This window comes from Saimiri boliviensis, chromosome 14 (genome assembly GCF_048565385.1).
Source record: "Saimiri boliviensis isolate mSaiBol1 chromosome 14, mSaiBol1.pri, whole genome shotgun sequence".
NCBI classification, from domain to species: Eukaryota; Metazoa; Chordata; class Mammalia; order Primates; family Cebidae; genus Saimiri; species Saimiri boliviensis.
The window spans coordinates 36,114,835-36,128,399 of NC_133462.1; the positions used below are offsets into that span (position 1 = coordinate 36,114,835).

The 13,565-nt window shown below is 47.1% G+C and overlaps 1 protein-coding gene across 1 annotated transcript; it reads right to left on the reverse strand.

Annotated features, from left to right (window-relative positions):
* Positions 1-9,874: 9,874 nt before the first annotated feature.
* Positions 9,875-12,619, reverse strand: LOC120362740 (large ribosomal subunit protein uL24-like). Its single transcript, XM_074385734.1, has one exon. It carries the CDS (start codon positions 11,276-11,278, stop codon positions 10,844-10,846), a length of 435 nt encoding a protein of 144 aa, XP_074241835.1. The 5' UTR covers positions 11,279-12,619; the 3' UTR covers positions 9,875-10,843.
* Positions 12,620-13,565: the final 946 nt, after the last annotated feature.

The following is a 13,565-nucleotide window of genomic DNA, read 5'->3' on the forward strand; positions in this document are numbered from 1 at the left end:
AAGAGAGTCCAAAGAGGGTGGTGGGACAGGAGCTGGTTTTATAGGTCTGAGGTAGGCAGTGGAAAATTACAGGTCAGGGTGGTTTTGCAAGCTGGGGGTTGTCAAGGGCAAAAGTCACAAGGTTGGCTTATTGGTTGAGGAAGGAACAATGGCAGAATGTCAAAAGGTCGTTATCAGGCACTGCAGGAGCTAGATATTCTTCTCCTTTTGCCGATTTTCTGTTACCTTGGACTTTCTGGCTCCAGGAGGCCATCTGGAGGTGTCCATGTGGGTCACAGGGTTCACCATGACTCAACTATGATGTAATCCATAGTGCAGTCAGTTCAAAGAACCTTGCAGTCTTCCAGTTGGACATGCAATCCCCCAAGTCAGATCCTAGAGCCCGAGGTCTCTCAACCCCAACAGGCCTCGCCCCTGCTTCTCTCAGTCCTTCTCTTCCTTGTTTTTCAGGGCTCAGTTGACTCACCACTTCAGCCCTACCACCTTTTTTTTTTTTTTTTTGAAAAGGAGTCTCACGATCAACCAGGCTGGAGTGCAGTGGTGCAATCTTGTCTCACTGCAACCTCCACCTCCCAGGTTCAAGTGATTCTGCTGCCTCAGCCTCCTGAGTAGATAGGATTATAGGCATGCAACACCACAACCAGCTAATTTTTGTATTTTTAGTAAAGACAGGGTTTCATCATGTTGGTCAGGCTGGCCTTGAACTCCTGACCTCATGATCCACCTACCTCAGCCTCCCAAAGTGCTGGGATTACAGGTGCGAACCACTGCGTCCAGCCCCTTTACAAATAATAAAAAAGTTAGCCAGGTGTGGTAAGTTTTTTTTATTACCACGGGCCGCGTTGCCCAGGCTGGCCTCAAACTCCTGGACTCAAGTCAGCCTCCTGCCTCAGCCCCCTGGTGTGGGATAATAAGCATGAGCCACACTCAGGGCCACATTTCTTAGATAGCCCCTCTATCCTTTGTCTCCCTCACCTCAGTTTAAATGGCAAAGATATTGTCAATCTCAGTTACTAGTGAATACTTGGCATCACACGGTGGCCCCTCCACCACATACAGGATATTTATTTTTTCTTTCTTCCCTTCCTTCCTTCTTTCCTTCCTTCCTTCTTTCTCTTTCTCTTTCTTTCTTTCTCTCTTTCTCTCTCTTTCTTTCTCCTTCCTTCCTTCTTTTCTTTCTTTCTTTCCTTTTTTTGTAAGGCAGAGTCTCACTCTGTTGCCCAGGCTGGAGTGCACTGGCACAATCTCAGCTCACCGCAGCCTCTGCCTCCTGGATTCAAGCAATTCTCCTGCCTCAGCCTCCTGAGAAGCTGGGATTACAGGCATGTGCTACCATACCTGCCTAATTTTTTATTTTTAGTAGAGATGGATTTACCCATGTTGGTCAGCCTGGGCAACAGTGAAACTTCATCTCAAAAAAAAAAAAGGCCAGGCTCAGTGGCTCACGCATGTAATCCCAGCACTTTGGAGGCCAAGGTGGGCAGATCACAAGGTCAGGAGTTTCAGACCAGCCTTACCAACATAGTGAAACCCCATCTCTACTAAAAATAAAAAAATCAGCTGGGTGTGATGCCACCCGCCTGTAATCCCAGCTACGCAGGAGGCTGAGGCAGGAGAATCACTTGAACACAGGAGGTGGAGGTTGCAGTCAGCCGAGATGGTGTTACCGCACTTCAGCCAGGGCAATGGAGCTAGACTCCATCACAAAAAAGAGAGAGAGGCGAGAGAATGAAAATGACCTATTGCCTTCAGATCTGGGCCTCAAAAAAAGATGATTTCCGTAAACCCAGCAGTGAGATGTGTAGTGCAGAAAATAATTCTTCTAGGCAGAAACCCAGGGCAACAGCTTTATTTTAGCTGGTAGCTGTAGTTTTAACACAATTCAGGAAATAAACAGCATTTCACATTATGTTTATACTAAGCATGCCACTTTTACCAACTACATAAGGAAACCTGACTGCCCACACTTGTCGGAAATTTTGTAGGTGTTTTATTTTAGCTATATTGTTTTATTTTAAGTTGAATTTATTAAGCTCTTCTAAGATTATGGCTCTGAATTATGGCACTTTGGGTCTCCATCAGGAGTAATCAACAGACTGGGTACAGTGGCTCATACCTGTAATTCCAGCACTTTGGGAGGCCAAGGTAGGAGGATCGCCTGAGCCCAGGAGTTTGAGACCAGCCTTGCCAACATAGAGAGACTATACATCTAGAAAACTTTAACAATGAGTCAGGCATGGTGGCACATGCCTAGAGTCCTAGCTACTCTGAACGCTGAAGAGTGAGAATCACTTGAGGTCAAGAGATCAAGGTTGCAGTTAGTCATGATCACTGCACTCCTGCCAGGGCCACAGAGCAAGACCCAGTCTCAAAAAAAATAAATACAAAGGAATAAACTAGGCCAGGCGCGATGGCTCACACCTGCAATCCCAGCAGTTTCGGAGCCTGGGTTAGGCAGATCATGAGGTCAAGAGATGGACACTATCCTGGCCAACAAGGTGAAACCTTGCCTCTATTAAAAATACAAAAATTAGCTGGGTGTGGTGGCACATGCCTGTAGTCCCAGTTACTCAGGAGGCTGAAGCAGGAGAATCGCTTGAACTCAGGAGGCCGAGGTTGCAGTAAGCAGAGATCACACCACTGCACTGCAGCCTGGTGGCAGAGCTGAAATCCATCTGAAGAAAAGAAGGAATAAACTTGAAATGCACAACAGCTGAGATGAATGAATCTCTAGGGAATTATGCTTTGGGTGGGTGGGTAGGCTGAAGGCAATCTCAAAAATGTTACATATATCTGATTCTTTAGTTTTGTTTTGTTTTGAAAGAGAGTCTCCCTCTGTCACCCAGGCTGGAGTGCACTGGTGCAATCTCGGCTCACTGCAACCTCTGCTTCCTAGGTTCAGGTGATTCTCCTGCCTCAGCCTCCCAAGTAGCTGGGATTACAGACATGCAACATCACACCAGCTAATTTTTGTATTTTTAGTAGAGACAGGATTTCACCATGTTGGCCAGGCTGGTCTAGAACTCCTGATCTCAAGTGATCCACTTGCCTCAGCCCTGATCAGTATTTTAAATGTGGGTGTGAATATGCGAACCTTCGTAGGAGAGCAAATCATATAAAATTTACTACACACACACACCACACACACACACACACACAAATAAGTACAAGTAAATGGAGAAAATCTGCGTAAGATTGCATTGGGTGCAATGGCTCATTCCTGTAATCCCAGCACTTTGGAAGGCCAGAGGTGGCAGATCACTTGAGGTCAGGAGTTCGAGACCAGCCTGGCCAATATAGCGAAACCTATCTCTACTAAAAATACAAAAACTGGCTGGGCACGGTGGCTCAAGCCTGTAATCCCAGCACTTTGGGAGGCTGAGGCGGGTGGATCACGAGGTTGAGAGTTCGAGACCATCCTGGTCGACATGGTGAAACCCCGTCTCTACTAAAAATACAAAAAATTAGCTGGGCATGGTGGCGCGTGCCTGTAATCCCAGCTACTCGGGAGGCTGAGGCAGGAGAATTGCCTGAACCCAGGAGGCGGAGGTTGCGGTGAGCCGAGATCACGCCATTGCACTCCAGCCTGGGTAACAAGAGCGAAAACTCCGTCTAAAAAAAAAAAAAAAAAAATTAGCTGGGCATAGTGGCAGGCACCTGTAGTCCCAGTTACTCGGGAGGCTGAAGCGGGAGAGTCTTTTGAATCTGGGAAGTGGAGGTTACGGTGAAATTGTGCCACTGCACCCCAGCCTGGGTGACAGAGCAAGACTCCGTCTAAAAATAAATAAACCTGGGAGTGGCATCGATCAGACAATGGCAGAACAGGCTTTCCAGCTCTGAACTGGAGCTATCAGAAGCCATCCGGAGCCAAGCCAAGCCAGGGTTTCCCAAACAGCCGCAGATGTGCTCTCTGAGAGGAGTGAGCCCTGCCAGCTCTGGGCTTTAGCAGGTCTGCTTCTCACAGGGAAACCATTTTGCTGTTCTGGGCATATCCAGCTGTTACTTTTCCCTGGGGCTGTATACCAATTCTTCTAATGACTTTGTAAATAGATCCTTTTTATTTTATTTTATTTTTTATATAAAGAAGAGATTTCACCATGTTGGTCAGGCTGGTCTTGAACTCCCAACCTCAGGTGATCCACCCGCCTTGGCCTCCAAAGTGCTTGGATTACAGATGTGAGCCACCGCGCCTGGCCACTTTTTTTTTTTTTTTTTTTTTTTTGAGACAGAGTCTTGCTCTCTCATCAGGCTGGAGTGCAGTGGTACGATCTCAGCTCACTGCAACCTCTGCCTCCTGGATTCAAGCGATTGTCCTGTCTCAGCCTCCTGAGTAGCTGGGACTACACACACGTGCCACCAGACCTGTATAAAAATTACCACACACACACACACACACACACACACACACGAGTATAAGTAAAAGAGAGAAAATCCACATAAGATCACGTTGGACATGGTGGCTCATTCCTGTATCCCAGCACTTTGGGAGGCTGGAGGTGGGTGGATCACTTGAAGTCAGGAGTTTGAGACCAGCCTGCAATATGGCGAGACCCCATCTCTACTAAAAATACAAAAATTAACTGGGTGTGGTGGCATGAAATTGTAATCCCAGCTACTCGGGAAGCTGAGGCAGCAGAATCACTTGAACCCAGATAGCAGAGGTTGCAGTGAGCCGAGATTGCACCATTGCACTCCAAACTGGGTGTCGCAGTGAGACTCCATCTCAAAAAAATAAAAATAAAAAAAATACAAAAAATAATAGGTGCCAACTTTGGGAGGCCTAGAGGGGCAGATAACTTGACGCAAGGAGTTTGAGACCAGCCTGGCCAACATGGTGAATACCCATATCTACTAAAAATACAAAAATTAGCCAGACGTGATTACACATGTCTGTAATCCCAGCTACTTGGGAGGCTGAGGCATGAGAATCAGTTGAACCCAGGAGACAGAGGCTGCAGTGAGCCGAGATTGTGCCACTGTACTCCAGCATGGGCGACAGGGTGAGACCCTATCTTAAAAAGAAAATCTGAAATGGCAGCCACCTCACACCATTAGGAGGGCTACTATTAAAAATAAAATAAGCCGGGCGCGGTGGCTCAAGCCTGTAATCCCAGCACTTTGGGAGGCCGAGGCGGGTGGATCACGAGGTCGAGAGTTCGAGACCATCCTGGTCGACATGGTGAAACCCCGTCTCTACTAAAAATACAAAAAATCAGCTGGGCATGGTGGCGTGTGCCTGTAATCCCAGCTACTCAGGAGGCTGAGGCAGGAGAATTGCCTGAACCCAGGAGGCGGAGGTTGCGGTGAGCCGAGATCGCGCCATTGCACTCCAGCCTGCAGCCTGGGTAACGAGAGCGAAACTCCGCCTCAAAAAAAAAAAAATAAAAATAAAAAAAAATAAAATAAAATAAAATAAGACTGGGCATGGTAGCTCACATATGTAATCTCAGCACTTTGGGAGGCCCAAGTTAGGGGATCACTTGAACCTAGCCTGAGCAACAGAGCAAGACCTTGTCTCTACTAAAAAAATTGTTCTGGGGACAATGGCTCACACCTGTAATCCCAGCACTTTGGGAGGCTAAGGTGGGTGGATCACTTGAGTCCAGCCTAGCTAACATGGTGAAACCCCATCTCTACCAAATATACCCAAAATAACCTGTCTCTACCAAAAATACTCTATGTCTACAAAAAATAAAAAAATAACAATTTAGCCAGGTGTGGTGATGCATACCTGTAGTCCCAGATTCTCTGGAAGCTGAGACACCAGAATCACTTGAACCTTGGTGGCAGAGATTGCAGTGAGCCAAGATCATGCCTGGGCTTGATCTGCCCTGCACTGCAGCCTGGGCAATGGAGTATGACCCTGTCTCAAACAAACAAACAAAAAAGATTAAGAAGAGAAATTTTACATGATGTGTATTTTACAAATTTTTATTTTTTCTATTTTTTATTTATTTGCACAGGTTCTCACTGTGTTCCCCAAGCTGGAATGTCATGGTGTGATCTTGGCTCACTGCAGCCTCAACCTCCCAGGGCTCAGGTGATCTTCCCACCTCAGCTTCTTGCTACAGGTTTCCACCAGCACACTAGGCTAATTTTTGTACTTTTTTTTTTTTTTAGAGATAGGGTCTTGCTATGTTGGCCAGGCTGGTCTCAAACTCCTGGGCTTAAGCAGTCCTCCTGCCTTGGCCTCCCAAAGTTCTAGGATTACAGGCATGTGCCACCATACCAAGCCTTCTTTAGTGTTTTTTGTTTGTTTGTTTGTTGACAGGGTCTTGTTCTGCTGCCCAGGATGGAATGCAGTGATGCAGTCACAGCTCACTGTGGATTTGAAGTTCTGGGCTCAAGTCATCTTCCCACCTCAGCCCTCCATGAGCTGGGACTGCAGGTGCACACCAGCACATCAGGGTATATTTTTAAAAATTTTATCTAAGACTATGTTGCCCAGGCTGCTCCAGAACTCCTGGGCTCAAGGGATCCTCCTATGTCGGCCTCACAAAATACTGGTAATGAGATTACAGGTGTGAGCCACTGCACCTGGCCTGCACAATTTTTTTTTGTTTTGAGATGGAGTTTCGCTCATCACCCAGACTGGAGTGTACAGTGGTACAATATTAGCCCACCACAACCTCCGCCTCACAGGTTTAAGTGATTCTCCTGCCTCAGTCTCCCAAGTAGCTGGAATTACAGGCATGTACCACCATGCCTGGCTAATTTTTGTATTTTTAGTAGAGACAGGTTTTCTCCATGTTGGTCAGGCTGGTCTCGAACTCCCGACCTCAGGTAATCCACCCACCTCGGCCTCCGAAAGTGCTGGGATTACAGGCATGAGCCACCATGCCCAGCCCACAATTTTTTAAAAAGTCATAAACAAGGCCGGGCGCGGTGGCTCAAGCCTGCAATCCCAGCACTTTGGGAGGCCGAGACGGGTGGATCACAAGGTCAAGAGATCGAGACCATCCTGGTCAACATGGTGAAACCCCGTCTCTACTAAAAATACAAAAAATTAGCTGGGCATGGTGGCGCGTGCCTGTAATCCCAGCTACTCAGGAGGCTGAGGCAGGAGAATTGCCTGAACCCAGGAGGCGGAGGTTGCGGTGAGCCGAGATCGCGCCATTGCACTCCAGCCTGGGTAACAAGAGCAAAACTCTGTCTCAAAAAAAAAAAAAAAAAAAAAAAAAAGTCATAAACAAGCCAGGCATGGTGGCTCATCCCATGATTAAGATCCTGGCTTCTGGGCCAGGTGTGGGGGCTCAAGCCTGCAATCCCAGCACTTTGGGAGGCCAAGGCGGGTAGATCACCTGAGATCAGGGGTGCAAGACCAGCCTAGCCAACATGGTGAAACCCATCTCCACTAAAATGTAAAAATTAGTTGGGAATGGTGGCAGTGTGCCTGTAGTCCCAGCTACTCAGGAGGCTGAGGCACAAGAATCACCTGAACCCGGGAGGCGGAGGTTGCAGTGAGCCAAGATCTCACCACTGCACTCCATCCCGGGTGACAGAGCAAGACTATGTCTCAAAAAAATAAATAAGGCCGGGCGAGGTGGCTCATGCCTGTAATTCCAGCATGTTGGGAGGCCGAGGTGAGCCGATCATGAGGTCAACCAGCAGTTGGAGACCAGGCTGGCTAACATTATGAAACCCCGTCTCTACTAAAAATACAAAAAAAAAAAAAAAGTGAGAAAAATTAGCTGGCCCTGGTGGCAGGCGCCTGTAATCCCAGCTACTTGAGAGGCTGAGGCAAGGAGAATCGTTTGAACCCAGGAGGCAGAGGTCGCAGTGAGCTGAAATCGCACCACTGCAGTCCAGCCCACATGACAGTGCAAGACTCCATCTCGAAAAAAATTTTATTTATTTATTTATTTTTATTTATTATTTATTTATTTATTTATTTATTTTTGAGACGGAGTTTCGCTCTTGTTACCCAGGCTGGAGTGCAACGGCGCGATCTCGGCTCACCGCAACCTCCGCCTCCTGGGTTCAGGCAATTCTCCTGCCTCAGCCTCTTGAGTAGCTGGGATTACAGGCACGCGCCACCACGCCCAGCTAATTTTTTGTATTTTTAGTAGAGACGGGGTTTCACCATGTTGACCAGGATGGTCTCGATCTCTCGACCTCGTGATCCACCCGCCTCGGCCTCCCAAAGTGCTGGGATTACAGGTTTGAGTCACCACGCCGGCGCAAGAAATCTTTTCTCAACAGCACTTATCATTAGGGAAATGCACATCAAGACCACAGTGAGATACCACTTCCCACCCAAAGAAAACGCAACAGAAAAAACAAGCACCGCTGAGAATGTGGAGACACTAGAGCCTGTGCAACATGGTTGGTAGGGATGTAAAATGGTGCAGCCACTGTGGAAAGCAGTATGGCACAAATAGAAAAAGACAGACACAAATGACCATCAGCTGACGGCAGACATCTGCACTGAAGGAAGCTATTCTTTTTTTTTTTTTTTTTTTTGGAGGGTCTCCGAAAACACACAGAAAAGCTCATCACAGCCTCAACTTCTGGGGCTTAAGTGGTTCTCCCTCTTCAGCCTCCCAAGTAGCTGGAACCACAGGCATGGGCCACCACACCCAGTGAATCAAAAAAAAATTTTTGGCCAGGTGCGATGCGTCATACCTGTAATTCCAACACTCTGGGAGGACAAGAGGCGGGGTGGATCACCTGAGGTCAGGAGTTCGAGACCAGCCGGGCCAACATGGTGAAACCCCATCTCTACTAAAAATACAAAAACTAGGCCAGGTGCAGTGGCTCATGCTGGTAATCACAGCACTTTGGGAGGCCAAGTCCAGCAGATCACTTGAGGTCAGGAGTTTGAGACCAGCCTGGCAAACATGGTGAAACCCTGGCTCTACTAAAAATACAAAAATGGCTGGGCGCGGTGGCTCACACCTGTAATCCAAGCACTTTGGAGGCCAAGACGGGCGGATCACCTGAGGTTGGGAGTTCAAGACCAGCCTGACCAAGACGGTGAAACCCCGTCTTAAAAAAAATAAAAATTAGCCAGATGGGGTGGTGTATGCCTATAATCCCAGCTACTCGGAGGCTGAGGCATGAGAATTGCTTCAACCTGGGAGGTGAAGGTTGCAGTGAGCTGATATCATGCCACTGCACTCCAGCCTGGGTGACACAGTGATACTCTGTCTCAAAAAAAAAAAAAAAAGAAAAAAAAAATAGCCGGACATGGTGGCACACGTCTGTAATCCCAGCTACTTGGAAGGCTGAAGCACAAGAATTGCCTCAATCCACAAGGCAGGGGTTGCAGTGAGCAGAGATTGTGCCACTGCACTCCAGCCTGGGCCACAGAACAAGACTCCATATCAAGAAAAAAAAAATTGTTTTTTAGAGATAAGGTCTCACTCTGTTGCCCAGGATGGTCTCAAATTCCTGGGCTCCAGCGATCCTCCTCCCTTGGCCTCCCAACGTGCTAGGATTACAGGTGTGAGCCACAACACCCAGCCTTGTTTTGTTTTTACGCTTATTATTTATTTATTTATTTATTTTTGTCTTTTTGTTTTTTTCCTTTTTGTGGAGAACAGGGTCTCGCTATATTGCCCAGGCAGGTCTTGAACTCCTGGGTTCAAGCTATCCTCCTGCCTCTGCCTCCCTAAGAGCTGGGATTACAGGCGTGAGCCACAACACCCAGCCTTGTTTTGTTTTATTAGCTGGGTGTGACATGTTATCTCTCCCTTTTTTTTTTTTTTTGAGATAGGGTCTCACTTTCTTCACCCAGTCTGGAGTTCAGTGAGATGATAATGGCTCACTGTGGCATCAACCTCCTAGGCTCAGGTGACCCTCCACTCAGCCTCCCAAGTAGCTGGGACTACAGGAGCACACTACCTCACTCAGCTAATTTTTTTATGTTTATATATTTTATTTATTTACTGAGACAGAGTCTCACTCTGTCACCAGGCTAGAGTGCAGTGGCACCATCTCGGCTCACTGCAACCTTCGACTCCTTATTTCAAGCAATTCTCCTGCTTCAGCCTCCCGAGTAACTGGGATTGTAGTCATGCACCACCACATCCGGCTAATTTTTATATTTTTAGTAGAGACAGGGGTTTCACCATGTTGGCCAGGTTGGTCTCAAACTGCTGACCTCATGATCCATCCACCTCGGCTTCCCAAAGTGCTGGGATTACAGACTCAAGCCACCATGCCGGCCAGGAGTTTTTTCAAAGCATCACCACCTCAGCAAGGTCACAGATTGGAGCCCCAGCTGGGAGGAAACAGAGCTGTCAACATCCGACGTGCCTCAACAAAGACTAGTGCAGTCCCTGCAGGGGATGATGAAAACTTTTCAGAGCCCACTGTCCCACAAGTAAAGTTTAAACCAATTGTCCAAGCACAGAGCCTACACTGATAAGCAATGACGTCGTGGCAGAACTCAGTGGAAAACCATGCAAGTTCGAGGCTGAATAACATCCAGAAGAGCTGGGTTACTACAGCAGAGCACCTCTCCCTGGTTTTGATTCAAAGGACTTGCCAGAATTTAAATTAATTATTTTTTCATGTAAGTATTTGCTACAAAGGGTTAGAACCAACTGTGAAGTTAGAGGGCACACTCCCCCCAAGACTGCTCTCATTGTTTATATCAGTTTTTCTTTTCTTTTCTTTTCTTTTTGAGACAGAGTCTTCCTCTGTTGCCAGGCGCCAGGCTGGAGTGCGGTGGTGTGATCTTGGCTCACTGCAACCTCTGTCTCCCGGGTTCAAGCAATTCTCCTGCCTCAGCCTCCTGAGCAGCTGGGACCACAGGTACATGCCACCACGCCCAGCTAATTTTTGTATTTTTTTTCCTCGTTTCAAGTTTTAATCAAAGCTTGTATACAGGATTACCTTATTCCTGCATCTTCTCAATTGTTTCTTCCTTGTATTTGCCCTTTTCCTTTCCTACTTGGCGAGATTTGGCTTTCCGTTCAAGGATCTTTTTGCGGTCTTCGTCCAGTTTTAGCCTAGTGATAACCACCTTGCTGGGGTGAATGCCTACGTGGACAGTTGTGCCATTAGCCTTTTCCCGCTGCACCCGTTCAATGTAGATTACGTATTTCTTCCTGTAAACCTGGACTACTTTGCCCATCTGCTGACCTTTATAGTGTCCTCGTACAACCTGAACTTCATCCTTTCGGATGGGCATGGCTCGCACGTTGTACTTCTGTCTCAGCTCTTTGGAAAGAAGGGAGGACAACATCTTCCTGCGAATGTGGGAAGGTGCATTGAAATGCCTTTTGCGATTCTTGCTTTGGTCGGAAGTCACAAAGGGACTGAACTTCATTTTGGCAGCTCCGCTTAGTTGATGGCCCTAATTTTTGTATTTTTTAGTAGAGATGGGGTTTCACCATGGTCTCGATCTCTTGATCTCATGATCCGCCAGCCTCGGCCTCCCAAAGTGCTGGAATTACAGGTGTGAGCCACAGTACCCGGCCTCTTTTTTTTTTTTTTTTTTTTTTTTAAACAGCTTCTCACTCTGTCACCCAGGCTGGAGTGCAGTTGAACAATCTTGACTCATGCAACCTGCACCTCTGAGGCTCAGATGATTCTCCTGCCTCAGCCTCCCAAGTAACTGGGATTACAGGCATGCACCACCATGCCCAGCTAAATTTTTGTGTGTGTGTTTTAGTAGAGATGGAGTTTTGCCATGTTGACCAGGTGGGTCTCAAACTCCTGACCTCAGAATCTACCCGCCTGGGCCTTCCAAAGTGCTGGGAATACAAGTGTGAGCCACTGTGCCTGGCCCTGGCATTTTATTTCTTTTATCTTTTGGGGACGAAGTCTGGTTCTGGCGCTGAAGCTAGAGCACAGCGGCAAGATATCAGCTCACTACAACCTCTGCCTTCCAGGTTCAAGCGATTCTCTTGCCTTTACCTCCCCAGTAACTGGAATTACAGGCATGTGCCACCATGCCTGGCTAATTTTTTTTTTTTTTTTTTTTTTTTTTGTATTTTTAGTGGAGACAGGGTTTTGCCATGCTGGCCAGTCTGGTCTCGAACTCCTGAAGTCAGGTGATCCGCCTGCCCAGGCCTCCCAAAGGGCTGAAATTACAGGCATGAGCCAGTGTGCCCAGCCCCTGCACTGTATTTCAATGGAAGGAAGTCTAACTTAATTTTCCCACAAATGGTTTCCAGATGATCAACTCTCAGTTGGGGCAAACACCAAATCAGGCCTCTCTGCAAGGAACAACAAATTAGTACTGGTGGGAAAGGGGTAACATCCACCTGGTAGAGAAAGGGGGTTCATGCGCCCTCTAGTGTTCACCACAAACTACAGACGCCCTGCTGTGCTCTGCAAGGGGACCAGGTCAGCTTTGAAGTAACCAAGACGTTGATAAGTAAGTGGGTGAATAAACCAACTGGGGTCCATGCAGACAATGAAGTATGCTCTGTGAAATAATATATTCCACAAGAAAAGCAAAGAACTAGCTGCTCAGGAGGCTGAGGTTGGAGAATCACTTGAGCCCAGGGGTTCAAGACCAGCCTCAGATCCCATCTCCATGGAAAAAAAAAAAAAATTAGCTGAAAGTGGTGGCACCCACGTGTAGTCCAAGCTACTCAGAAGGCTAAGGCAGGAGGATCACTATGGTCCAGGAGTTTGAGGCGGCAGTGAACTATGATCTCACCACTGCACTCCAGCCTGGGCAAGAGCAAAACCCTATCTTAAAATAAAAAAAATAAAAAAAAATTGAGTTGGGCACGATGGTTCACATCTGTAATTCCAGTGCTTTGGAAAGCAGAGGTGGGCAGATCACTTGAGGCCAGGAGTTCAAGACCAGCCTAGCCAACATAGCAAAACCTTGTCTCTATTAAAAATACAAAAAATTAGCCAGTTGTGGTGGTGAACATCTGTAGTCCCAGCTACTTGGGAGGCTGAGGTGGGAGAATCCCTTGAACCCAGGAGGCAGAATTTGCAATGAGCCAAGATTGTACCACTGCACTCCAGCCTAGCAACAGAGCGAGTCTCAAAAATAAAATAATAATAATAGCGCCGGGCGCGGTGGCTCAAGCCTGTAATCCCAGCACTTTGGGAGGCCGAGGCGGGTGGATCATGAGGTCAAGAGATCGAGACCATCCTGGTCAACATGGTGAAACCCCGTCTCTACTAAAGGTGCAAAAAATTAGCTGGGCATGGTGGCACGTGCCTGTAATCCCAGGAGGCGGAGGTTGCGGTGAGCCGAGATCGCGCCATTGCACTCCAGCCTGGGTAACAAGAGCGAAACTCCGTCTCAAAAAAAAAAAAAAAATAATAATAATAATAAATTAAAAAGTCTCCATAGGTAGCTACTCTGTGTTCACTTTATCTTATGAAAAGTGACAATTTACTGTGCCCAGATGAATACCTAATTGACTATCCCCCTACCTGCTCCTTTTCTCTAGGAATATGTAAATTATATATGGATACATTGTGGATATATTACATATGTGGATTATATTACATATGGATACATTATGATACATTACTCTCCCTCTTTCCCCTCCAGCCCACTTTTCCCCTTTAAATACTGAAACCCTCAAAATAATCTTTGGAGAAAGACACAGATGATGAACTGTTTCTGTGATTCTGTGTTT

Coding starts and splice junctions, on each gene's coding strand:
- LOC120362740 (XM_074385734.1), bottom strand. CDS start 11,278: ATGAAGTTCAGTCCCTTTGTGACTTCCGACCAAAGCAAGAATCGCAAA.